Genomic DNA, 27,821 nt, shown 5'->3' on the forward strand with positions numbered 1-27,821 from the left:
CCTGAACACGTCTGCTCACGGCTATTTTACGGTTATTAACTATCGTGTGAGAGAGTAGATAGGGTGCTAGCTGTTAGCAAATCAACCATAGACTGATGCTTGTATTTTATATCTATATATATATATATGTGTGTGTGTGTGTGTGTAACTCGCTTCTCCAAGGAACCGTGAAGCAAAGGAATAGTTTATCTATGGGATTAATCAGATAGGGAATCAGGAGAGACCCAGGCTTCTAGTCTCGGGGCGTTGGTTTAGCTGTGAAGAGAAATTACTTAGGTTCGTAATCCTTCCAGTTGAGAAATTTAAGTGTGGGTGGGCGGGGAATCTGATTGAAGTGCTCCCGAACAATGAAAGTCTTTGACAGGTTAGATAGTGGGCAACTCTTTCCTCTGCTCCTGCCTCCAGCCCAGAGCGGATTCAATCGTGCAATGAAAGCTGGGGCTGGCAGAAGGGAAATTGGAAACCTTTTCGTACGCTCGCCCACCCACCCACACACCCACACACCCACACACACACCCACCCACCCACCCACACACACACCCACACCCACCCACCCACACACCCACACACACACCCACCCACACACACCCACCCACCCACACACACACCCATCCACACCCACACACACACACAAACACCTTAACCGGAGTCCCGTTCAGGTGGACGTTAAAGTGCTGCGGCGCTGTTGGAAAAGAGAAGGGAGTTTCTCCATCCCACTGGCAGCCGCATTTTGTCCACGAACGACACAGTCACTCCACTTGACAGCGTATTCTGTGAAGCGCTTTGAGACGTGCTTAAACCTTGAGCCTGGAGGAAGGGTGGTGGGGGGGTTGGGGTGCGAGAGGAGGGGTTAGGGGGATGAGAGAGAGGGAAAGAGAGGTGAATGTCCTCGTGTCTGGAAAGCGAGAGCGTTTGAGATTGAGGTGACACCGAACAGGTTAAAGAAACTCGCATAAGGTTTCGCCCTGACGCGCCCGGGAATCGAACCCGGGTCCTCTCGCTTGCGAGGTGAGCGATCTACCCCACTACGTTGCATTCGCATCTTCAAGACTGAGGTGGATAGCTATTTGTCAGGTCAGGGTCTTAAGGGGTAAGGGGCCAGTGCCGGGTAATTGGAGTCGAGGTACAGGCCATGATCTGATAGAATGGCGGAACGGGCTCGAGGGGCTGAATGGCCTCTATCGGGGTCCCCTCTTTCCTTCTCCACCGCAATGCAAATCAAGCCGTCCTCTCCTCAGAAGTAAATCCCCCCCCCCCCCACCCCGATGCCCGACGATGGTATCATTCTGGAGGATCTCCCTCGCACGCACAGACTCGGAAATTGGAATCAATCTTTAAAGCTTAAAACGCGGCGACGGCAAGAACAGACCCTCTCGTTATCTGACGCTGTGTAAATGAATATTGACTGTGGGTGTAAAGCGCTCTCTATCTCTCAGGCTGTTTGGTGTGAATGGGGGTGGGGGCGGTGAGCAGCTCGGAGCCAATTGATTTGGGAATAATTATTTCTATTGGGTTTCCGTAACCCAACCTTTCGGGCTGAAAAACCAAACGCCGTTGGCTTTAATCTTGCGGCCGCAACCTGCGACCCACAAATCTGGGCTTCCTTCGACGTCAGAGGGTCTTATAAGATTAACGAGAAGAGATGAGGTACAGTTTTAACCCTTGTAGTGTCAGCCTGGCTCAGTCAGTAGCTCTCTCTCTCCTCTCTCGCCTCTGAGTCAGAAGGTTGTGGGCTCGAGCCCCCATGTCAGGACTTGAACTCACACAGTCTAAGCTGACGCTCCACGACTGTTTGCCGGGGACGCCGCTGCGCGCGGTTGCCTGCCGCGTTTCGCCCACAAAATACGCAGTCACTGCGCTTCACTGTGAACCCTGTGAAGCGCTTTAAGGCGCCGTATTCAAATGCAAGAATGTTAAAGATCCCGTGGCACCGATCGCTCCCCCCCCAACCCCCCCCACCCCCCCGCCCCCCCCGCCCAGCGCAGCATTGGAGCGTCAGCTTAGACTGTTGAGGCAATATTGGCTCGTTCGCTGGATGCCGTGTCGGCCTGTCAATCGCCAGCCGTTGCTCTGATGCCTCAGTGCACCCGTGTTCTTAGCGCTGCCACCAGAGAGAGAGAGAGAGAGAAAGGTTTACGTTACACAAGGTTAACCTCAATCAATATCTTGTGGGCAGTGCTGGACTGAAACAGAGCTTCATTCCGACTCCTTCGTTGACTGACCGCAGCGCAATGGACACTCCTGTAGCACCAGCCTAACCTCAGCGTCGTATCCCTCCATGTTATTGACTCAACCCGAAGGTTGTAAAGCCCTGAGACTCTCCTGGTTTTCCTTCCGAATTAAAACCGGTCGCTCGCCCAAAGGAAGGGATGTCACTGAGCGCCAATTGGCTGCCGCGTTTCGCCCACAAAACGCACAGTCACTGCACTTGACAGTAAATCCTGCGAAGCGCTTTGAGACATCTCGGTGATGTGCTAAGCCGCTGTATTGAACACGCGCAGACGCGCGCGCGCGCACACAGACTCACACAATCACCCGAGTATGCACACACACACACAGACACAAACACATACGTGTACACAAACGCACACACACACACACACACACAAGAGCCCACAAACATACACCGCGCACATTGCAAACTGTCCTGCGAGCTCGTGGTTTTGTTCGGTCTCAGAGAGGGAGCAGATTGGTGCGATGGAAGCGGCTTTCATTTATATTTATGCTCTCTCTCTCTCTCTCTCTCTCTCGCTCTCTCTCCCTCCTAAATAAAATCCCTGGTTAATCCGCGCAGTGTTATCGCAGCTCGTGTCCTGCTGTATGTTTCACCTGCATCGCCAGGCGCAACACTGCAGTTTGGCAGTTAACACAGCAAGTCGCTCTCTAGAGTAAAGAGCGATGGATTATTAGGACTATTAATAATAACAGGAATCACTATCATCATTACTTGAAGCATCGCCTTTCACAGTAACTTCCCGTGTACTGACTGTACGTTATGGAGGGCAATTTCGCCCACAAAATACACAGTCACTCCACTTTGAAGTGTATCCCGTGAAGCGCTTTGAGGCGTCTCGAAGACGTGATGAGGCGCTGTTGTTTCAAACGCGAGGATCATTATTATTATTATTATTTCACATGTTATTGTAGCGGTAGTAGTCGGGATATTCCTCGCCTGTGTAAAGGCGCTGTGTACATGTGCCTCGGTGGCTTGTGTGGGGGTTGCGGAGGGCTTATTAATTGTTAATATTGTTATTAATAATAATTATAGCTTGTGTTCGATAGCTTGAGAACCTCAGTCACGTCGCAACGTCTCAAAGTGGGCATCGGTCAGTGCCGTGAGGTGTCTGTCAGCCTTTGTAGCCGAAGACGTCACGAGTTGGTTGGAAAGCGTGACGGAGATGTCCTCGTGGGGAGTGGGGGCTGCGGGTGAGGGGGCAGAGACACCCCAGGGGTTGGGGGGGAGTGGGGGTGCTGGGGGGAGAGAAATCAGCTAACATGGTGGGAGCCTCAGGCAGTCCTCGGGCTGAAGATTCTGGCTGACGTGTACCAGGCTTGGCTGTCGCTGTCCTGCACAGGGACACCAGCCCCTCGGTTGAGATGTGACGTGACGTGAGGTCCTCGGCAGCGCTGCTTCCGAACGTGAGTAAGTAAGAACATTCTGGAGGTGGTGACACTGCGTTGGTAGACATGTCTCAGGCCCAACACTTGAGGAACCTTATAGAGCGGAGTCCCGTAGCTCAGTGGTGAGAGCCCTCGCCTCGCAGGCGAGAGGCCCCGGGTTCGCTTGTTCCATGGCTGTTTGTGGGGGACGCTGCTGTGCGCAATTGGCTGCCGCGTTTCGCCCACAAAATACACAGTCACTGCACTTTATAGTGTAACCTGTGAAGCCCTTTGAGAAGTCTCGACCACGTGATAAGGCGCTGTATCAGCTGCAAGGATTATTATTATTATTTTTCCTTGATACATGGGAGGGATAAGGGAGTCGAGGGCGGTATATGAGAGGCGAATAGGTGGGGGGTGGGGGGTTGCGTAGCGAGTGAGGGCCGGTATCGTCTCCTGGGGCTGGCTGATAGCTGTACTGTTTACTGCTCCTAATAATTAATTTGCTGCGAAATTTATTCCGTTTCAATGCGTGAACCATGTGGCTCCCAGGAGACCGAGGTATTTAATTGGCTTCGGTGTCAGCACTACGTGTGATTTCCGCTAATTATTTCGGGTCGTGTCCACTTGTTTTTAATCCTGACCTTAGGCAAGTTTCCTCTCTCCGCGCGCACCACCTCCGTTTGCCCAGCAGCGAGTAGGAACCCGGTTGTTAATCGATTCGGCAGATCGCTTTCCCCGAGGGTAGTCATCCCACCTCTCCCGTGTATTTTGTGGGTGAAACGCGGCAGCCGACGGCACACGGCGATGTGCCACCAACGGTCATCGGGGAGGGAGAGCGACCAGTTTTATTTGGGGGATTTTCGGGCCAGGACACCGAGAGAGAGAGAGAGAGAGAGAGACAGACCGAGAGAGACAGAGAGAGATTCTTTTCGAATAGCGCCGCGGGATCTTTAACGTCCACCGGAACAGGCGGACAATATAAATAAACCCAGCCGGGACACTGAGAGCGATCTGGCTCAAGCGGTCGTGACAAGTTGAGACGGGGTCGAGTTGCGAGGAGTTTCCTGCGTTACCGATCCCCCCCCGTGTTGTCCCTGTGCGCGCGTCCACTCCGTCCACATCAGCGGCTTCGAGTGTTTGTCGGTCGAGATTCGACGGGAATCCGAGAGCAAAGCTTATTTCGCTTGGAGGCAAAATACGCCTTGACTGAAAAGTCGGGGATAAAGCCTGGAGAGTGTGTGTGTGTGTTTTTTTTGGGGTTAGGCACGAGAGAATAGGCTTTGTTCTGTCGACTCTGGGAGCCGGGACGCACAGATTGACGCACTCAAAGATTTCCAAAGATTTCCTCTCTCTGACACACTGCTGACGGTTTCTCCGATTAAATCTAATGAGCCGTTTTCTCTCTGTGGTTTGCTTTTCCCGCGAATGTTAATCTGTGGGACAAAAACAATTTTTTTGGAGGTGGGGAGAGGGGCTTTGCATCTCCTTTAGTGGGTGCGTATTGAGCCCCCCCCCCGCCACACCCAAACCCCTCCCTCCCTCCGGTCCATCTGCTCAGACCGAAATTATAATACTAATAATAATTATTATAATAATAATAATAATAATAATCCTTAAACGTCCGGTTGAATCAGGCGCAGACGAGATCTCGGTCCAACATCTCACCCCACAGGGCAGCGCCTCTGACAATAATAATAATCTTTGCCTTTGATACGATGCAGCGTCGTCGATACGTCTCAAAGCGCTTCACAGAATACACAGTAAAGTGAAGCGACCGTGTATTTTCTGGGCGAAACGCGGCAGCCAATGGCGCACGGCGGCGTCCCCCCCGCAAACGGTCGTGGTTTGAGTGACCCCCCCCCCATTTCTTTTTTTTGGGGGCGTTTATTACCCCCGGAAAAGCCGTGTGCCCATCGACTGACAACCGGGTTCCTACTTACCGCTGGGTGAACAGCGGCGTGTGTGTGCGCGTGTGTGTGTGTGTGCGTGTGTGTGTGTGTGTGTGGAGGAAGGAACCTCGCCTAAGGTTTTGCGCTGACGCGCCAGGGGATCGAACCCGAGTCCTCTCGAGGCGAGCGGGCCAGCTAACCACCACCCTGCGGGACTCCACAGTTAGCCCCAGCGGCGTGCCTCGAGACGTCCTCCTGACAAGCAAGGCCACTGCAATCCAACACGAGGATTATTATTTATAAACTCGCATCCTCTTGCTCTGCTGTCTCAGCGCCACTCGTCTAACCATTGCTCGTAGCTCATTCCGTCCTGACGCTGGGAGGGGGTGGGTTATGCGATGGCTGTTCTCCGTCGCTCACTGCCTCAAGGGCAGCTTTGAGAGACAACAAAGCTGGAGAGAGAAGCGCACGGCGCTGAAAAGTGACCCCCAATGGAAACGACTTCGCCCCGCTCGTTGCCCTCCGCGGGACGCTCGGCCCCGCTGAGCGCAGCGGCTGACTTATTTACGATGGCAACCAAAAAAAGGCCGCGGGGCTCTTGGGCAAGGAGTCCCGCAGAAAACGCGTTGGCCGCAAACTTTTGAACTCTGAACGTAAGATGCGGCCGCCGGGAAATTGCGTCTCGGAGCGCTGCCGCGGGGGGTCTGTGGCTGGGATGTTCGCCTCTGAAGGCTTTCGCCAACGTAAAGCTCTATCTCTACTCTCTCAGTACTCGAGAGCAGCTTTCGAAACCGACCTTCGCAAAGGTTTTGTGTCTATTTTTCACTCCCCCTCCCCCCACCGTTACATTATTTTATTATTGCTGTTCTAATAATTATTACGTCCTCCTCATTCTTATATTTTTCTTATTCTATCCTTACATCAATGTTATTTTATTATTGTATCAATATTGCTATTATTATTTCATTATATCATTATTATTTTGTTCTATTATTACTTTTTATTATTTCATTATTATATCATTACTATTACTATTATTATTATTATTATTATTATGATATCATCATTATTATATCCTTACAAGAGTATTCACAAGACAGGAGCTAAAATAATTAGCTTTTTTTAAAAAAAAAATTTCTATAAAGTATTTGATCGTTTTTTTGTACACAGCCCTCTCTCTCGCTCTCTCTCTCTATCTCTTACTTTCTCTCTTTCTCTCTCTCGTTCTTTCTCTCTATTAATAATCTTTTCAACTGTGCTTTGGGGGTCACTTTTGATGTACCTCCTCCACTCCCCCCCCCACTCCTATTCAGCAGTATAAAGCACTTTGAGACGTCATTCCCACCTCATCCCGACATGAAAGGCATTGCGCAAATGTGATTTCTTTTTGTAAGTGTAATCTCTGTCCCTCTGCCCCATCCCAGACCTTCCTGGGAAACTCCAACGCAGACACGGTGGTCCATCACAACCTTCAGGACTCCGTCAAAGCCCGATTCCTCCGCCTGGTTCCTCTCGCCTGGAACCCCAACGGGAGGATAGGGATGAGAGTGGAGGTGTACGGCTGTCTGTACAGTAAGTATCCCCCTCCCCCCACCCAGGTAAGGTGTCCCTGGCTCAGCCGATAGCGTTCTCGCTTCGGGGTCAGAAGGCTGTGGGTTCAAGACTCCCCACGTCCTGACTCTGAGCTCACACGGTCTATCTGTATAATCTCATGCAGTCTCGGCTGATGATCCAGTGCATTGTCGGAGGCGTCGTCCTATGGATGAGGCGTTAATCCGAGGTACGAGAGAGAAGGGGGGATGGGGAGAGAGAGAGAGAGAGAAAGAGTGGGTGGGGGGAGAGAAAGAGTGAGAGAGGTGGGGAGAGGGGGAGCGAGAAAGAGAGAGAAAGGGTCACGAGGGAAAGAGAGCGGTGGGCAGAGAGGTGTGGAGATAGAAAGCGAGAGGATGGGGAGAGAAGGGGCGAAAGAGAGGGGACGGGCCGAGAGTGAGGGGAAGGGGGAAGAGGAGAGAGAGAGAAAGAGAGAGGCAGAAAGAAAAAGAGAGAGCGAAAGAGGAGGAGTCTTCTAATTTTATTGTCAGCTGTCTCACACTACTTTCCTACGATCTGATAAATGGTCTTGAAGACAATCTTATTAAAAGATAATTGAAAGGCGAGTGTTTATATCAGGGCAGATTGAATGAGATCTGCTTCTCAATGAAGGTCACAGACAAAATCAACTCATCTCCCCGTCATTCCCCCGCCGCCCCCCCCCCCACCCCTTCCTCTCTCCCTCCCTTCCTTATCAGCCTCGCCGCGAGCGCCCAGGTTACAAAACTGCGAGGGATTTTCCAATGTGTCTGTCCTAGCCTCAGCTTGGTACCAGATAATGATCTGACAGCCACTGTGCTTTACCTTCAGTTTCGAATGGAGATTTACACCGGCCGCCGGTGGTATTTAATTCTCTGAACTCCGCGAATTTCGTGGAGCCCTGTCGCGTAGTGGTTAGAGCACTCGCCTCGCAAGCGAGAGGACCGGGGTTCGGTTCCTGGGCAGGGGCCAAACCTTAGTCCACACACACACAAACACACACACACACACACGCACGTACACACACACACCTCTGTTTACCCACCAGTCGACTGGCAGATCGTTTCAAAAATTGGGTCACTCAATCCACGGCTGTTTGTGGGACACAGTTTCGCCCGCAAAGTACACGGTGCGGTATATTCCTTTTAGAGCGTATTCCGTGAAGCGCTTTGAGACGTCGCGACGACGTGATAACGATAGCGGTCGTGATAATAATCCTTGCATTTGATACAGCGCTTTTCACTGGTACCCACAACCTTCTGACTCAGAGGCGAGAGCCAGGCTGACAGGACCCGGCGTACAGCACAGGGCGGCGCTTGCTCAAACCTTGGAGAGCAATGTAATAAGAAAACAAACTATTGTGCTATTGTAGCCTGACAAGCTCACTAATCATGTCCAGTACTAACAAGAGGGACGGATAATTATTCTGTCAGGATGGATTTGACGACTAAATGGAGATGTAAAGAAATATCAACAATAAATGAAGTTATTATTCACCTGGCTGACTTTTCTCATTAAAGTCAATAATCAGTGCATCAGTCTCCTTAATACCTTCTCCCTGCACCTTATAACATCCTTGCCCTGACCTGCTTGCCAATACTGCACGCCTGAAATTATCCACTTTTGGTTTTATTCCCACTGCAGTATATATTCATTCTCTGCCAAAATCCAACCACTTATAAGTCTCCGAGACAGGGCAGCCCTCTGTTTGCCCGGCAGTAAGTAGGGACCCGGTTGTTAGTCGATTGGCGGATTGCTTTCTGGGGGGGTAATAATCCCTTTGGGAAAAAAAAACGGGGTCGCTTGGGCCACGGCTGTTTGTGTGGGGGACGCTGCCGTGAGCAATCGGCTGCCGCGTTTTGCCCATGAAATACGCAGTCGCTCCACTTTACAGCGCATCCCGTGAAGCGCTTTGAGACGTCTCGACGACGTGATAAGGCTCTGTATCAAATGCAAGAACTCTCAGTCTGGGATGAGTGCAGTCCTGTAGCTCAGTGGTTAGAGCACTCGCTTTGCAAGTGAGAGACCTGAGTTCAATTCCAGGCAGAGGGCGAAACCTTGGGCAAGTTTCCTTACTCCACACAGAGCCTAATAATAATCCCTCCAAAACCAAAAACAATAATAAATTGGTCATTTTCAATCTACGACTGTTTGTGGGACATTGCTGTGCGCAATTGGCTGCCGCGTTCGCCCACAAATATACAGTCAATTCACTTTACACTGTGTTCTGTGAAGCGCTTTGGGACGTCCTCCCGACGTGAAAAGCGCTATATCAAATGCAAGGATTATTATTATTATTAATATTATGAATAGTCAGTTAAGCGCTGGCATTGGCGCGTGTGTATGTGCGCGCGCGCGCGTGTGTGTGTGCGTGCGTGCGTGCGTGTCAGGCTAACGGCTGACCCCCACCCCACCAAAAAAAAACAGCATTAAAAAAAGCTTTCGTGAAAACTTCACGGAGATGAGAAGATTGCTGTGCCAACCGGCGCCTGAGAGGGTTCAAACCGGCCGAGCTCCAGCCAAATTGGTTGGGTCGAAATTGCCGGCATTTTCCTTCCGACGGATGAATGCAAGCAGAGAGAGAGAGAGAGAGAGAGACAAACTCGCTCCTCTTTTCGAGACGTGCCGTGAGATCTTTCACCTGCACCCGAGCAGGTGCGGACGGGGCCGCAAATTTTGCCCGCAGGTTTTTCCCCCGCAGTCACTTCGCTTTACGGCTCGTCCTGCGCGGCGCTTTCGAGATGACGTTCTCTCGATAAAATGGCGGCTCGGGTTTGTTTCGTTTTTTTTCCCCCACAGAGTCGGACGTGGCGGACTTTGACGGCCGGAGCTCGCTGCTGTACAGATTCAGTCAGAAGACGGTCAGCACCGTGAAGGACACGATCTCGCTCCAGTTCAGGAGCCCGGAGAGCGAGGGGGTGATCCTGCACGGAGAGGGGCAGAGGGGGGACTACATCACGCTGGAGCTCAGCAAAGGCAAAGTCTCCCTGCAGCTCAACCTGGGTGAGATTCCCTCGCACGCCCAGGGGTAAAGATGTCCACTGATAGTTTAGTCAGGACGTTAGGTGTTGGGTGAGTGTAGGGTGTCCACTGACCCCCCCCCCAACCCCGCAACCTCACACCCCACATCCCCAAATCTCTCTGCCTTGCCCCCTCCTTCCCCTCTTACATCACGACTGAAAAACCATCCTTTTCGACCGGGCTTACGGTCACTCCGCACCCCCACTCCCCACTCCCCCACACTCCCCCCCCCTCCCCGTGCTCCGCTACTGTCGTGCGCTCTGCGTGACGGGGGGGCTGTGTAAATGCAAGTTATTGCTGTCGTCGTCGCCGTCGTCGTTGTTGTTCTCTTTGGGACGTCCTCCCCACACGAAAGGCGCTGAGGTAAGTGTGAGTTGGGCAGTGAGCGATTATGGATATGGAGTGAACGGATAATCCTCAACAAGTGCCACTCCATCTCACTGCATCGCGTCTACTGTCATTAAATCGCAGCGTTAGCTTTAACGTGCCATAATGTCCTTATTCATCACATCCAATCTGCTGCAAAACCTCGCAGTTTCCCCCCCCCCTACCCTCTCCCCCCCTACCCCTACCCCCCCCACTCCCTTCCCCCAGGGAGTTGATAAGGCAGCTCGTGCAAGCTTGAGAGCATCTCCATCGCATTCGCGGTGCTATATGGAGGAAGGAGCTACGAGACAACGGTTAGACAAGCCGCGGCTCTTCGGTCTCGCGTGACCGTGTCTCAAAGGGGGGACCTTGTGGTGGTGTAACGATTTTAAACGGGACCGGAGAGAGAAAAAAATCCCCCAAAACCCGGGACAAGACTTTAAATGCGCACCGAGACTGAACCACAGGACACGGGTTTAGAGTCGCAGTTTCAGGACAGCCACCGGGAAGTGTTTCTTATTGCATTAACGACTGGAACGGGGTTAACCCGGGAAGGTGGGGGGTTGAGGTCAGGACACTGGGACTCGACGCTGTGGTGGGAGGAAGGGAGGGTTTGGTGTTCTGGAGGGTTGAAGAGGCCTCCTTCATTTGAAACGTCGAGGGATCTCGTGAGGAATGGTGTGTTTTTTTTTCCCCATTTCCTCTCCCCGCACTTCTTCCCCCCACCGCCTCATGTTCCCTGTATTGCCTCCTTGTGTTTACCCCCGTATTGCCCCGTATCTTCCATCCACGTGTTTCCCCCATCCCTGTTCCCTCCATGTGTTCCCTCTCCATGCGTTTGCCTTCGTGTTTCCCCCAATATGTTCCCCCGTGTATTCCCTCCACGTGCGCCCCCCCCCCACCCCATGTCACACCCCCCATGTGGTCATCCACATGTGCCCTCCCAACGATTTCCCCCTCTGTGTCCCCTGCATACCTTCCCCTCATACGTTCCCCCTGTGTTCCCTTCTTGTGTGGCCCCCCCCACCACGTGTTCATCTAACCTCTACATGTTTCCCCCCGTGTTCTCCCCTCCCCGCCCCCATGTTCCCCCTCTGTGTTCCCCAGCTGGAGCCTCTCTGGGGTTGACCCCGGCCCCAGTGGTGCTGGGCAGCCTGCTGGACGACCAACACTGGCATTACATCACCATCGAACGCAACAAGAACCGAGTGAACTTCACAGTGGACAAGGACGTCCGTCACTTCTACACCGAAGGCGACGCTGACACGTTGGACATTGACTACGGGGTAAACAGCCTGAACTCAAAAAGCTACGTCAGGGGCTTTGAGCTCATACCCAGTCTAAGGGCTGGGTGGGGCGAGGGGGGTACCTGGGGTGGGTAGAGAATCACCCGATTGTCAGAGGCGTACCAAGTTTCCTAATTTTTTATTATAATTTGGGGTCCGTACCCCAATCGTTGTCCCCTGTAACCCGCAATGACACAGGTGTCGGTCTGGCTCAGTTACTAACTCTCTCCACTAGTCTCTGAGTCAGAAGGTTTTGGGTTCAAGCCCCCATGTTGGTGAGTTTGAGCTCACTCAGTCCAGGCTGATTTTCGAGGGATTATTTCCCCTTTGAAGCGATCCGCCAGTCGACCAACAACTGCTTTCCTATTTAGGAGTCCTGTAGCTCAGTGGTCAGAGCACTCGTGGGCAAGTTTCCTTACTCCACACACCTGATAATAATCCCTCAAAAAAAAAAAAAATTTGGTCACTCAAATGCAAGGATTATTATTATTATTATTATTATTATTATTATTATTATCACTGCTGGGTAAACAGAGGCGTGTGGAGTGAGGAAACTTGCCCAACGTTTCGCCCTGCCCGGGAATCGAACCCGGGTCTCTCGCTTGTGAGGCGAGCGTGCTAACCACGACGCTAGGGGACTCCACTTAAGCCTGAGAGAAGGAAGAATTCGGGGTCTTGGGTCTGTTGTGCACCAATTAAAGGGGACAAGGCTGGGACATTTTGTGGTCAGTGGGTGTGTGTGCCAGGAATGCCTCCCACCATTACTGTGTCCCAAATTTTCTCTGTCCAAAGCTTAGCTTCGGAGGGATCTCGGTTCCAGGGAAGTCGAAGACCTTTTTGAGGAAGAACTTCCGTGGCTGCCTGGAAAACATCTACTACAACTGGGTCAACATCATCGACCTGGCCAAGAGACACAAACCTCAGATAGACGTCCTGGTAAGAGCTCGGTACACGTAGAGTTACGATAGATAAGAGAGAGAGAGAGAGAGAGAGAGATAGTGAGATAACATTTTCTTTTGCCCAGCCGGGGTGTCCGACACACGCAGAAACCCATCACCGTTGCTTAAGAGTCTCCAAACCCAACTGAGAATTCCAGGCCTCCCCCTTCCACATGGAAACCCCCAGAGATAGACTGTTGGAATGGAAGACGCTCCATCTCTCTCTCGCTCTTTCTCTTTCTCTCTTCCTGGTAGGGACGCAGCCCCCTTATTCTGGAGAGTATTAGGCACAGATTGGCAAGAGTCAAGGCTTGGGGTGGGGGGTGAAAGGGGGGGAGCCCGGAGTGTGGTGGTGGGAGGGTGTCTGCTGGAGTCAGACAAGCTAACATAGCTTGCCATCGAGAGCACCGGGCAGCTAGGACCACCCTAGTGGTTCGGGCTTTGGCTTGCAGGGTTAACGGGAGCTGAGCGGGAGGATTCCCTGACCCTCCTAGCAGAGAGGGTAACAAGTACAATAGCCTATGTTACAGGTCTTTGCCTGGTCGAAGAGAGAGGTTTTTTTTTGGGCTGGGACTTCAAGGTTAGATCGAGGAGAGAGAGGAGGGTGGGGTGGGGTGGGGGAATTTTGCCTTCAATTAAACGGCCGCGGATCGATGGCTCTCTCGGAGAGGAGGAAATCGGAGCGCGCCAAAAAAGTGAATCCAGAGCTTAGCGAAATTTGCTGCATTTCCGAGTTGTTGTTCGGCTGAGAAACAGCTGTTTCTTCGAGGTGATGATTTACGGAGGGTTTGGGCGCGAGGCAGGAACCGATCTGTCAGGGGCGTCCGTGGGCCGGTGCCAAACTGGCGAGAGGTGCGAGAGTGTCTGTTCCTCTCTGCTAACGGGCAGCTCAATGATCCAAGGGATACTTTCCCTCTCGCAGGTGAACCTGACCAGCCGTTTCCACCCGGAGCTCACTGTTGCATCGTTTCATCCCATAAACGCGCAGTCAATCCACTTGACGGCTTAAACGCTTTCATAGCGAATGCAAAGATAATTATTATTAATATTATTGGCCACCGTTGCAGAGAGGTGGGGAGAGCGCGAGCGTCAAATGAGAATTTGGTCGCTCGATCCGCGACCGTTCGTGGGGATCCATCCACCCCCCCCCCCCCCCCCGCCCCCCCCGTTGCGCGACTGGCTGCCGCGCTCCGGCCACTTCACCGCGCGTCCTGCGGAGCCCTTCGAGACGGTCCCGAAGCCGCGATGAGGCGCCGTGCGCGTCGCATTGCGAGGACGCTGTCGAAAAGAGGCTTGGAAAAAATCGAAGGGAGAGAGAGAGAGAGAGAGAGAGAGAGCGCGAGAGAGAGAGAGAGAGAGAGTTAAAGAGAGAGATAGAAAGCGAGAGAGAGAGAGAGAGCGACAGTGAGAATGATTAAGCGCCCCCTCAGCTGCAGCTAAGGCTGTTGAGCGATTTGCTCTGTGCACCTCAAATTGCTTCTCTCGGTTAATGCTGTTGGAAGCGTTAATTTGTCACTTTCCAGGGAGAAGGAATTTGAATGAAGCTCGCGGCGCTGCTCGGGGGAACGGGCTCTTCGCTGTCGAGCCACAGCCCGCCAGCCTGACCCCCCCCCCCCACCCCACCCCACACACCACCCCCCCCACTCCCTCCCCCACTCCCTCCCGTGAGCTTCTCCGCAAAGCACTCTTTTTTCGGCCGCCTCCCAAAATGCACGGCCGTTTACTGCTCTCGAACTGCCTTGAATTATATTTAATGGGGGCCTTGTCACGCTCCCTCCCTCCCTCCCTCCCTCCCTCGTTAGTAAACCGATGCTGTACTCTCTCAATCGCTGCCTCTCTACTGCTCGTAGAGCGGTGACCGCAATTGGACGACAATACTCCAAATGTGGCTAATGTGGGGTTTATACCATTTCCATTTGACCTCTCTCTCTCTCTCTCTCTCTCTCCCTCCCTCTCTCTCCTATCCCTCCCCCCCATACCCCCCTCCCACCTCTCTCTCCACCCTCCGCCCCCCCTCTCTCGCTCCTCGCTTCCCCCTCTCCTTCCCCCTCTCCTCCTCCCCCCACCTCTCTGCCGTCGCTCTCGCCCCCTCCCCATTCCCCTCTTCTCCTTTCCTCCCATTCCCCCTCCCCCCCCAATCTCCCGTCTCCCTTCGCTCCACTCACCCCCCCTCCCCTCCCCTCTCTATCCCCTCTCTCACCGCTTCTCCTCCCCTCTCTAACCCCCTCCTCTCCCCCTTTCCTCCCCTCCTCCCCGCGCTCCCCCCACTCTCCGCCCCTCTCCCTTCCCCTCACTCCCACCTCTCTCCCCCTCTCCCCCTCTCCGCCCCCCCCCCACTACCCTCTTCCCCCTGCCACCCCCTCCCACCGCTCCCCCCTCTCCCCCCCCCATTCCCAGGGGAACGTGAGCTTCTCCTGCTGGGAGGCCCCGGTGGTGCCGGTGACGTTTGGCAGCTCGGTCAGTTACCTGGTGCTCCCGGGGCGGCCCCGGATGGATGGGCTGTCGCTCAGCTTCCAGTTCCGCACGTGGAACGGGGACGGACTGCTGCTGTACAGCCGACTTCCCGGGACAGCCGGGGCTCTCCGCGTCCGGATCAGCAACGGGAAACTGGGAATAACCCTCCGGAACTCCTCGCCGAGTCCGGCCGCCGTCACCGCAGGTGAATTTGACCGTCTCCAGTGGCGTTGTGAGACTAGAGGCAAATATCTCGCGCCTTCACCTCAGCGCTCGGTCACTCTGCCTCACTCGACGTTGCTGTGGCTACCTACGGGGTGTTACCCACCCCCCCTCCCACACAAAGCCCTGTTACCCCCCTCCAGCCCCCCGCCCCCCGCCCATGTATTTTTTTCCTGTGACCGACAACACCTGAAACACGGGCGGAAGAATAAAGATCATCGTTTAGAAGTACTCCATTGCACACCCTCCAATATCAGGTGGAGTTTTGGCAAGAGCCAAGGCTTCGGGAGGGTGGGGGGCTGAGCCCAGAGTGTGGGTCGTGTGTGGTGGGGGTCTAACCGGCGAAAACAGCGTCGCTTGCCATTGAAGCTTAGTATGGATTTCCGCCTCAACCCCCTCCCCCCCAGCAGGACACGCCACACCCCAACCACACTGGGTGTGAAGTGATTCCTTCTGATCTCCCTGTTTGCTGACCCTCTTCCGTTGCCGGGTCCTGTCCTTGGTCGGAGAGCTGAAAGAGAGAGAGAGAGAGAGAGAGAAAGGGGGTGTGGGGGAGAGTTTGGGCCATGTTGCCCCCCTGCCCCGAAGTTCTGAAACTCTCTCCCCCAAGCCCTCCGTCTCGCCCCTCCCTCCCCACTTTCAAATCCCGGCTAAAGACCTTCCTTTTCGATGGGGCTTAACGTCACCTCCCCCCCCCCCACCCTCACCCCCTTCCCTCTCCCGCCGGCTCGGAGTCATGCTCCGCCACTGCCCCGCATGAAGGCCGCTGGGTTAAACACGAGTTGTTGTCGTCGTCGTCGTTGCTGGAGTCTAACCGGGTAAAACTGTGTTTGGCCGCGGCAGGTTCTGGGCTGAACGACGGACGGTGGCACACCGTGGACATACAGAGCCACGCGAGTCGTCTAACCGTCACCCTGAACGGCGACAGAACCTCCGCTGTTCACGCGACCTCACCAAGGCACATCTACTCAGGGAGCGACTACTGGTTTGGAGGTGGGTCCTGGCGGTCCTTTCTCCCCGAGCGTTGGAGTCCCCCCGTAGCTCAGCGGGGGTTCAGAACGCGCTCGCCTCGCAGGCCAGAGGGACCCGGGTTCGATTCCCCGCGCCGGGGAGAAGCGTTGGCCAAGTTTCCTCGGTGTCCTCGCCACAGGCCTCTGTTTGTGAAGGTTTTTTTTGGAACAACCAGGAACCTGGGGGTAATAATCCCTTCAAACATAATAATAATAATAATAATAATAATAATTTGGCCACTCAATCCCATGGCTGGTTGAGGGGACGCTGCCGGGCGCAATCGCTTGCCGCGTTTTCGCCCACAGAAGACGCAGTCGCCGCGCTTTACAGCATAGTCCCGTGAAGCGCTTTGGGATGTCCTCCTGACGTTTTTCTCTGCCTCGTGCGTTCTCTCCCCAACCGTTTCTCCTGGCCTCTCCTCGCCTCTCCTCGCAGGCTGCCCTGAAAGCCGCGGAGGCCCTGGATGCTCGACGCCTTCCGAAACCTTCCGGGGCTGCATGCAGCTCTTTTCCATCGACGACCAGTTGATTGACCTCAGCCTGGTCCAGAGAGGCCTGCGGGGCAACTTCAGTCAACTGCAGATGGACTCGTGCGGAATTATGGACAGGTAATAGGATATTTTAGTCCTTCTGTCTCCCTCCTTCCCCTCGTTCAAGGTTCGATCGTAGCGAAGTGGTTACCCCACTCGCCTCGCAAGCGAGAGGACCCGGGGCTCGGTTCCCGGGCGGGTCAGTCAGGGCGACACGTCGGGCGAGTGTCCTTACTCCACACGCACACACAAGCAGTCAGTAAGAACCCGGTTGTTGGTCGATGGGTGGATCGTTTCCCGAGGGTAAGAGTCCCTTCCGAAAAAAAACCTTCATAAATAGTTTGCTCGCTCCACCCACAAAATACACAGTCACTACACTTTTACAGCGTATTCTGTGAAGCGCTTTGAGACGTCTCAAAGTCGTGATAAGGCGCTGTATTAAATGCATGGGTCATTATTATTATTATTATTATTATCTGCCCCCGGGTGAATGGAGAAATTGGGTTCAGAGGGGAAGAGGACACTGGGTGGGAAGGCCCTCTCTTTCTCTCTCTCTCTCTCTCTCTCTCTCTCTAACCCTACCCTGCATTTGGGGCCCTAAATAAAGTCACCGTCGTCGTTGTTGTAGGTGTTTGCCCAACTACTGCGAGCACGGGGGGGAGTGCTCGCAAACCTGGAGCGGCTTTTACTGTGACTGCACGGGGACAGGATACACCGGGGAGACCTGCCACAGATGTGAGTAACGTTCAGTCAGTGAATTCGCACTCGGAGAGGTTACCCTAAATGAAGGAAGTCACGTAGCTCAGTGGCTAACGCCGCTTGCTCGCCCTAGCCAGAGGCCCCGGGTTCGATTCCCGGGCGCGGCGGGGGGTGTGGGGGGGAGCGGGGGCGGCGGTGCTGAACCTCAGGCAAGTTTCCTTCCTGTGGTTACCCGGTTGTTAGTCGATTGGCGGATAAAATTGCTCGTTCTCTTCGTGGCTATTCGGGTGACGGGTCTGTGCGCAAATTGGGTGCTGTGTTCTGCGGTTTGCTGTGCGTTGCTCTGCCAATTAAACCGTGCGTGTGTGTGCGTGCGTGTGCGTGTGCGTGCGTGCGTGTGCGTGTGTCTTTCTCGCTCTCTCCGAAGCCGTGTACAAACAGTCCTGCGAGACGTACAAACACATGGGCAACACGTCAGGCTTCTTCTACATCGACCCCGATGGCAGCGGGGCTCAGGGGCTTTGCTGGTTTACTGCAACATGACAGGTCTGTAAGCACGTCGGGTAAGTCCGGTAGCTCAAGGGGTTAGAGCGCTCGCCTCGCAAGCGAGAGGAACCGGGGTTCGATTCCCGGGCGGGTCAGGGCGAAACCTTGGGCAAGTTTCCTCACCTCTGCGCGCGCACGTGCACACGCGGACACTCGCACTCGCACACGCATGCGCTCGATCGCCTCTGCTTACCCGGCAGTAAGTAGGAACCCGGTTGTTAGCCGACTGGCGGATCGCTTTCCGTGGGGGTGACGATCCCTCATCCATCCGCGACCGCCGTGCGCAATTGGCTGCCGCGTTTCGCCCGCAACCCACGCGGCCGCAAATACACTTTGCGGCGCGTTCCGCCAAGCGCTTCGAGCCGCCTCGGCGACACGTCGGGAGGACGTCCCGAGGCACTGGCGAATGCGAGGGTTAATTATTACTCGATCGACTCTGTGATTTGTTTGTTTGTTTGTCTGTTTGTTTGTTGGGCAGAAGATACAACCTGGACAATAATTCAGCACAACGACACGGGGACTACCAGCCTCCGCGGGTCCCCGTCTCGGAGCCCGCACACCGCGCACTTTGCCTACCCCGCCGACCCCAACCAGCTGAGGAACATCATCAACAGCGCCGAGCACTGTGAGCAGGAGCTGACCTACCGCTGCAGGAACGCTCGCCTTCGGCACGGCCCTGGCAAGTGCTCGCGCCCCCATCTGGCGTTCCCTCGAGATTCCTCCGCCCCCCCCCACCCCCCCACCCACCCACCAACCCACTCGCCTTGCAGCCGCTCGCGGGCTTAAGACCAAGTGGCGCTATTGTTAACAGAGAGAGAGAGACGTTGAACTGAGCTCAAAAATTGGTCGCTCAATCCACAGCTGGTTGTGGTGGGGGACGCAGCCCGTGCGGTGTTTCGCCCACGAGATACACAGTCACTCCACTTTACAGCCTATCCTGTGAAGCGCTGTGAGACGACTCGACGGCGTGATAAGCCGTGGTGTCCGATGCGCGGATTGTTCTGATTATTTGATGCAGCGCCTTATCGCGCCGAGGCCTTCACCCGCGAGACGCACAGCGAGGTGCGAGTTGCGTTCGAGCGCTGGTTAGCTTCACGTTAACTCGAAGCCGTCGGTCAAGACGTGCAATGACGCCAACAGTTTGCGTTTACACGGAGCCTTTCCATGTCAACAGGAGGATGTCTCAAAGCACTTGACGCTGTTGGCTGGGCAATGGAGTTAGGTGAAGGCGGGGGGAGTGGGGTGGGAATGAAAATGGTGGGGAAGGGGGGAGAAAGGTAACTGAAAAGGCGCAGTCGAAGAGATAAGTCTGGATTCATCGCGTTAGCCCCAGAAATTTAATCTCTCGGTTATAAATAGCATTAAATGTCACTGTTCCTCTTTGCTACCAACGACGTCGCCAACACATAGCCTCATTCTTCTTCCCGAGAATTAAATGTTAAGCGAATCGATAGGGATTGCGTGTTGTTTTCTCTCTCTTTCTCTCTCTCTCTCTCTCTCTCTCTCTCTCTCTCTCTGTCTCTCTCTTCTGCCCCCCCCTTCCTGCCCCCCCCCTCTTAATCTAATTAATTATTCGATGAATTAATGAGTTAATCTTAATCATCAACAAAGCGCCTAATGATGAGCCTACACTCCGCTACGGTGACCGTCATAAACTCCTTACGATGTCTCACCGCATATCCTACAGCTCCGCTAACGGCTCAAAGAGCCTCGCAGGCCGATGTGCTGTCAAGTGTAGTGACTGTGTGTTTTGCCGGTTTGCTCGGTGAAACAAACCGCTGTGTGTAAATCTGAATTTACCGTGCGAGCAAATTCATTACTTATTCAGCGGCGTCCGGTGTAGTCACACACTGGGAAGGGCAGCGATGAGTTTGCTTCTGATTAAAATTGATGCTGTCCAGCTGTCTGCACGAGGAGGGGGGGGGAGTGGAGGGGGGTTCTTGTGTAAGATGGAGCCGTGCCTCGCTGCGCGCATCTGGATTTTATTTGTTCGAGCGCCGTGCGCGCGGATGTCGTGCAGCCTCACGGGTCGCTCGGACGGCTGTTCCCGCGCGCAGTCTGTCGGTCCCCTGATCGGCCGTCTTCCGAGTCAGAAGGAAGCTGTAGCGTACGCCTCGCGAGCGAGAGGGACCCGGGTTCGATTCCCGGGAGGTGTCAGGGCCAAACCTTAGGCAAGTTTCCTTACTCCACACACGCGCACACGCACACGCCTCTGTTTACCCACAATATATACAGTCACTCCACTTTATTCTGTGAAGAGCTTTGAGATGTCTTGACTGCACGAGAGGCCTTGTGTATGAAATGCGGGGACTTTGGACTCGAACAGTCAAGGCTGATGCTCCAATGCAGAGCTGGGGGTGTGAGTGGGGGGGGGGTTGTGTGTGTGTGTGTGTGTGTGTGGGGGGGGGGGGGGGGGGGTGGGGGGGGGGGGTTGGAATTATGTATGGTCAGAGGTGCCGTCCTTCGGATGAGATGTCAAACCGAGTTTGTGGACGGTAAAGATCCCACAGCGCTAGTCGAACGCTGAAGGGAGTTTTTCTTAGTGCCCCGGGGGTTAAGAACGGAGGTGGGGCGGGGTGGGGGGGGGGGGGGGACAAGGGAGAGAAGAAGAGAGGGCACTGTAGACAACCTCGTTCGCTGCCCATTACAGTGATTAAGATGCCGGGCTTGGCGAGCACCGAGACAAGTGGAGCAATTAAACAGCTCCGCAGTGCGATGCGTCAGTGACATATCAGCGCAGAGGTCTCATTACTCTCACCCCCACTGGTGATTCACTCAGCTCCGCACCTCTATCACCGTGAAGGGCACGGCAGAAGGCAGCGCTGCCGAGCGTTACTTATTCTGCGGCTTTGACGGTGTCGAAGTTAACGCCGGACGTCAGAATGACTGCCCCGTAGCTCGGGGGGGGGGGGTTAGAGCCCTCGCCGCCCGCGAGCGAGAGGACCCGGGTTCGATCCCCGGGCCGGTCGGGTCAGGGCATCACGTCGGGCAAGTTTCCTTCCGCCACGCGCACTTGTTTACCCGGCAGGGACTAGGAACCCGGTTGTGAGTCGACTGGCGGATCGCTTTTCCGGGGGCAATAGTCGCTTCACGAAAGAAAGTAAGGCTATTGCGTGCGAGTGTGTGTGCGCGAGTGCGAGGGCGTGTGTGAGTGTGTGCGAGGGCGCGTGTGTGTGAGCGGGTGTGTGCGCGCGCGCGAGTGTGAGTGCGAGTGGTTGTGAGCGGGTGTGTGTGTGAGCGTGAGCGGGTGCGTGTGTGAGCGCGAGCGGGTGTGTGTGTGAGCGCGAGCGGGTGCGTGTGTGAGCGCGAGCGGGTGCGTGTGTGAGCGCGAGCGGGTGGGTGTGTGAGCGTATTACCCCCGGACGTCTCGAAGCGCTTCACGGGATATGCTGTAAAGTGCAGTGACTGTGCAGTTTGTGGGCGAAACACGGCAGCCGATCGCGCACAGACAGCGCCCCCGCAAACAGCCGTGGATTGAGCGGCCGATTTTTTATTTGGGGGGGGGGGTGGGGGGGAATGTCGGCCCAGGACACCGGGCGGCGGGGGGGGGGAGAGAGAGAGAGAGAGACTCCCTTCCCTTTTTGAACAAGGGTCTCAGCGATGGGCTCCACCCCCGTCAAGCGCTCTGGGGCGCTATCCTGTGTGAGGGGTTGTTGTTGCTGTTGTTGCTGATGAGTGGGAAGGGTCCTTGCCCCCTTTTCCTTCTCTCCCCACCCAATTGATTGTTTCTCCCCTTTCCCCCCCCCCACACTCTCTCTGTACCCCCCCTCTCCCCCTTACCCCCCCCACCCTCTCCCCCCACCCCCCCCTCAGGTGAGACCCCGTTGACGTGGTGGATTGGGAGGACCAACGAGAAGCAGACGTACTTGGGGGGTGCGACCCCCGGGGCCCAGGAATGTGGCTGTGGACTGGACGGGAGCTGCCCGGACCCCCAGCGCGGCTGCAACTGCGACGCTGACCGGGACCAATGGTACGGTGAGGTTTGGCGACTGTGTGTTTCGGGAGTGGGGGGGGGGGGGTGGTGGGGGTTTGGGGGGCGAAACGCGGCAGCCAATTGCGCCAACAGCCGGGGAGCGAAGTGACCGCATGTTTTTTCTTTCGGAGGGATTATTACCCCCGGAAAAGCCGTCCGTGGATCGACTCGCGACCGGGGGGGTGGGGGGGGGGGTGTCCCGGGAAGACACTTTGGGACCCCCCCGCCCCCGCCCCACCGCCGCGGACGCGGGAAGAGGCCTAGGATTACGGTCGTTTCTTAACCGTTATATTTTTCGGACAGGGCCGAGGACAGGGGTTTCCTCTCTCACAAAGACCATCTGCCGGTGACCCAACTCCTTATCGGGGGTTTGAACCGAAGCAGCTCCGAGGTCGCGTACACGCTGGGCCCGCTGCGTTGTCAGGGCGACCGTAAGTAACCCCCACCCCCAGAAGAGGGGCTGGGAATCGCTCAGCGCGGGGTGGGGGGGGGGCGTCGGGGTGGGTGGGTGGGTGGGTGGGTGGTGGGGGGGTCAGGCGGCATCTATGGAGAGAGGAAAGGGGAGTCAACGGGGGTGTGGATTAGTTGTGAGCTGCTCGACGGCAGATCCGAGAGGGCGTTTAGCAGGAACCTCTTCAACCCTAAGGAGGGTGTTGAGGATAATAATAATAATAATAATAATAATAATAAATAATAATAATAATAATAAATAACACCTGGTTTTATTAGTATTTTATTTAAAAGAATGGAACTCCTTCTGACGTCTACCGTGAGGTTGTTTTGGGAGCTGTGGTTGAAGCCATTTCTGATTAACGTTTCCCCCGTTGCGCCGATGATTATAGGGACCGCGTTTGTTGTTGTCGTCGTTGCGGTCGTTGTCGTCGTTGTCGTCGTTGTCGTCGTTGTTGTCGTCGTCGGCGCTGATGACCTGACTTCCCGCCCGCACAGGAAGCTACTGGAACGCGGCCTCCTTCAGCTCGGGCTCCTCGTACCTGCACTTCCCCACCTTCCGCGGCGAGCTCAGCGCCGACATCTCCTTCTTCTTCAAGACCACCGCCTCCTCGGGCGTTTTCCTGGAGAACCTGGGCATCAAGGACTTCATCAGGCTCCAGCTCAACTGTGAGTGGTGCCTCCTCACCCCAACCCCCCATCACCCGTAGCCTGCACCCCAACCCTCGCCCTCAACTCTCCCCTCCTCCCTCAACTGTTAATGGGGTTCAGGTGCCTCCTCACCCCAACCCCCCATCACCCGTAGCCTGCACCCCAACCCTCGCCCTCAACTCTCCCCTCCTCCCTCAACTGTTAATGGGGTTCAGGTGCCTCCTCACCCCAACCCCCCATCACCCGTAGCCTGCACCCCAACCCTCTCCCTCAACTCTCCCCTCCTCCCTCAACTGTTAATGGGGTTCAGGTGCTTCCCCACCCCAACCCCCGTAGCCTGCACCCCAACCCTCTCCCTCAACTCTCCCCTCCACCCTCAACTGTGAGTGGGGTTCCCCTCCTCCCCACCATCGCCTCCCCCTCCCTCCCCCTTTACCCTTGTCCTGCATCCCTACTCTCCGCGTTTCGCCCACAAAATACACAGTCAATTCACTTTACAGCGGATCCCGCGAAGCGCTTTGAGACGTCTCGAAGACGTGATGAGGCGCTGCATCCACTGCAAAGATTATTATTAATTATTATGGTGACGATGATGATAATGTTTGGGCTGACAGGCAGACCTTTAAAACAGACAAAATAATGGTCTCCCCTCCCCTTCTCTGCCCCCCTCCCCCCTCCCTCTCTCCCCCACACCACCCCCCAAGCCCCGACAGAGGTGCTGTTCTCCTTCGATGTCGGCAACGGACCTACGGATGTCACCGTCCGGACCCCCGGGCGGCTGAACGACAACCAGTGGCATTACCTCACGGCCGAGCGCAACGTCAGGGAGGCGTCTCTGCGAGTGGACCGCCACCCCCGCCAAACCCGCCCGGCCCCCGCTGACGGACACATCCACTTGCGCCTCAGCAGCCAGCTGTTTGTGGGTAGGTTGTGTGTGCGTGCGTGTGTGTGCGCGCGTGTATGTGCGCGTGTATATGTGCGCGTGTATGTGCGCGTGTGTTGATGGGGAGCCAGTGGAGCCCAGTGGGTGGGCGCGCGGGTGGTGGCGGCGGTGGGGGGTTGTGTGGGGTGCGAGGACGGGGGGCCAATCGTTCAGCTGCGAATACGCAAGCCCCTGCGCCTCACTGCGCGGACAGTCCCCGCGAAGAGCTTCGAGACGTCTCAAACGCCGGGAACAGTGACGTTTAAGGGCGAAACGCGGGTCGGGTCGGGTCGGGTCGGGTCGGGCTCCGAGCGAGCTCAACATTCGCGGCGTTGCTTCCCAAACCGAGCAGCGCGAGCCTCCTTTCCCGCAGACCGCTCAGCACCGCCCCCCCCCCCCCCCCCCCACCACCACCCCCGGATCGCGCGTAAAAAAAGTAATATCGCACTTAATTAAGTGGGAACGGTTTGCGCGCAACCGTTGTCGGAAAGCCAAGCAATTATTGGGCCATTAAAAGGCCGTTGCGGTTGCCAGCGTTTAATTTACTCGCCGCTCGGCGGACTCGAGGGTAGGGACGACGTGGCGAATAAATAGCCATTAATTTAATGAGGTCTGGGAATCCGAAACCATTTAAAAAAAAAAAAAAAACCCTGTGATGTAATGTGAGTTTAGAAACGTTTAAGCCCCTTTTTCTTGTGGTGTTACATGTCACGAACTGGGGTTGTTGGTGCGTTTCTTTCCCCCTCTCCTCTTCCCCCCCCCCCCGACCCCACCACTCTCCCCCTCTCCTCTCCTCCCCACCCCCCACGCTCCCCGCCGGCCCCCGATAAGTATTTTTATAGACTAAAAACAACCTGCGATAACTTTCACGTAAAATACACATAAAAGGTAAGTGGTGCCGTCTGTCCAGCTTGGCTCGGTCGGTAGTCGCTCCGGCCTCCGAGCCAGAAGTTGTGGGTACAATTCCCCCCCTCCCTCCCTACACCCCACACCCCCTCCCACTCCCTACACCCCACCACGTCCCCCCCTCCCCCTCCCGTCTGCCAGTCCAGGTGGACGTTAAAGAGCCCGTGGGGCTATTCGTAAAGAGAAGGGAGTCTTTCTCTCTCTCTCTCTCTCCGACAATATCCCCCCCCCCCCCACCACTCGCTCCGTAGCTGTTTGTGGGACGTCACCCATATGTTTCGAAATCCTGCGAAGCCGCTTTGAGACATCTCGGAGGTGTGGTACAGGCGCCGGTTATCACGTCCGAGATCACTGATAAGATCTGCCAACCGTCCGCCTGACTGGCGACGTTATCGGTTGGCTCTCGGCTCGATCTCTCGCAGTTTAAAGGTAGTCGTGGGAGGACCGAGAAACAGATAGTGTGTGTGTGTGTGAGAGAGAGAGACAGAGAGAGAGAACGGAGGGTGTGAGTGCGTGTGTGAGAGCAATAGATCGAGAGCGAGAGATAGTGTACGTGTGTGTGTGTGTGTGTGTGTGTGTGAGACAGAGTGAGGTGTATGTATAGAGAGAGATAGTGTACGAGACAGAGAAAGAGACTGCGTGTTGTATGTGAGCGAGAGAGAGAGAGAGAGAGAGCGCGCATGTGTGGCGCGACGTGTGACCCCGGAGGGGGGCTAAGTTTTGACATGTTCTTGACGTGTTCCGTGTCGGCTGCTCTGATTCCCCCCCCCCCCCCCCCAGGAGGGACGGCCTCGAGGCAGAGGGGTTTCCTGGGCTGTATCCGGTCCGTGCGGCTGAACGGGGCGAGCCTGGACCTGGAGGAGCGAGCCACAGTGACCCCCGGGGTAACGGCCGGCTGCCCGGGGCACTGCAGCAGCTACGGCAGTCTGTGCCACAACGGGGGCCGGTGTACAGAGAGGCCCAGCGGGTACTCCTGTGACTGCAGCCAGTCCCCGTACAACGGGCCCTTCTGTAAGGCAGGTGAGCGGTTCAAGTCCAGCCTCGACCACGAGTAATTAGAATGACAGTACGATGATAATATAGTAATAATAATAAAATACTAGTATAATAATATAGTGATATCAATATAATAATAAAATATTCGTATAATAACATAGCAATGTAAATATAATAATCAAATATTAGTTTAATCATATAGTGATATAACTATAATATAATAATAACAATAATTATAATCACAATAATAGATACTCACATCCACGTAACAATCCGTTAATAATAATTGTGGTAACAACAGTAATAATAATGACAATAAAAAGAATGACAATCACGATAAGATAATGATAAGAACATAACAATTGCTCGACGACAGGAGACCAAAAAACTCCACCCAGTTCGCCTTCCGCCATCCCGCGGGTCGGCCGCGCCTGCATGTCACGCCCCCGGCTGTGCGCTGTGTCCCACGGTATTAATCATTCTTGAAAGAAATCCATCCACGGAAGAAGTCCATTTCGCTTCGGTTGGACCTCAAAGCGCTTCGCGGAACTCACCGTCCAGCGACTGTACGCTTCGGGGGCGAAACGCGGCAGACGATCCGCGCGAGGGCCGCGGAGGGGAGTGACCGATTTTACTTGCGGTGGCCTTTTCGGCACAGACCGGGGGGGGGGTCTGTGACCTCCGTCTGAACGGGGCACGGAACGGGGAGTCAGGTTGAGTGTTTCATCCAAGGTAGCGCCTCCGATAATGCACCGTTTTCCCCCCCACCCCCAAACCCCCCCCACCCCCCCACGCCCCCAGCACTGTATTGGAGCGTCCGCCCCGACCGTATGTGTGCGCGGAAAACAGATGAGCAGTTTCAGCTCAGCGTCACAGGCAGTTAATTAGAAGCTGGATATCGGATTTCATTAACCGTCCTTTCACGAGACAATAATGAAATTTAATTAGATTGAAAGCAACGGCATAATAGATATTTGGTACTTATTCACTGCCGCAGGAACATTGCTTTGGGAGAGAGATATCCGGATTGCGTTCTTAATCGTGCCGGAGATAACCCGAAAAGTATAATACCATACGAAATTACATTCGCGCACGACGCCTCTCACGCCGGGAGGACGTCCCAAGGCGCGGTTTGCCAGGGCAGTAAGTGGGAACCGGTTGTTAGTCGGGCTGGTGGGTTACTTTTCCGGGGGTGGGGGTGGGGGTGGGGGGGGGATTCATCCCCCCCCCAAAAAAATAATAATTAGGTCACTTCAATCCACGGCTGTTTGTGGGGACGCTGCTGTGCGCGATTGGCTGCTGCGAAATACACAGTCACTACACCTGACAGCGTATTCCGTGAGGCGTTTTGAGACGTCTCAACCACGCGATAAGGCGCCTCATCAAATGCAAGGATTATTATTATTATTATTATTATTATTATAAAGTTAAATGGACGCTGGTCAAACACGAGACCAAGAAATATTCCTTTTAGATAGAAACCGGACGATGTGTCCCCTTCCCCCCCCCACCCCCCCCCACCCCCCCCCACCCCCTCACTTCTCTCCCCCTCCGGCGGCGCACAAAAGGGCCGAGGCTTTGCCTTCCGACGAAACAAAAAAAAAGAAAGCACTTCGCAGTAATTACCGCGAAGCGCTCTGAGATGTTTTCATTTCATTTATAAAATACTATAAAAATGCAAATTGCCGCTGTTCTTACAAAAGCCGGACAGCTGTGAGGGATGTGGCGGCTCACTCGGGGGGGGGGGGGGGGGTATTAATAATTCGGATTATTTGGCAACGAATAACACC

The 27,821-nt window shown here is 54.9% G+C and overlaps 1 protein-coding gene across 1 annotated transcript in view; it reads left to right on the forward strand.

Moving 5' to 3' along the window:
- The window catches only part of LOC103173149 (contactin-associated protein-like 5), a 104,471-nt gene that overhangs the window by 12,309 nt on the left and 64,341 nt on the right, over positions 1–27,821 (forward strand). The window contains 12 exon segments of the mRNA XM_042336193.1: positions 6,917–7,064; positions 9,861–10,064; positions 11,556–11,734; positions 12,527–12,670; positions 15,070–15,331; positions 16,192–16,341; positions 16,795–16,966; positions 17,517–17,623; positions 18,015–18,098; positions 18,101–18,133; positions 18,615–18,812; positions 21,947–22,103. Of these exon segments, the coding sequence (XP_042192127.1) occupies positions 6,917–7,064; positions 9,861–10,064; positions 11,556–11,734; positions 12,527–12,670; positions 15,070–15,331; positions 16,192–16,341; positions 16,795–16,966; positions 17,517–17,623; positions 18,015–18,098; positions 18,101–18,133; positions 18,615–18,812; positions 21,947–22,103 (1,838 nt within the window).

Source organism: Callorhinchus milii, unplaced genomic scaffold (genome assembly GCF_018977255.1).
Source record: "Callorhinchus milii isolate IMCB2004 unplaced genomic scaffold, IMCB_Cmil_1.0 Scaffold6, whole genome shotgun sequence".
In the NCBI taxonomy this organism is placed as follows: Eukaryota; Metazoa; Chordata; class Chondrichthyes; order Chimaeriformes; family Callorhinchidae; genus Callorhinchus; species Callorhinchus milii.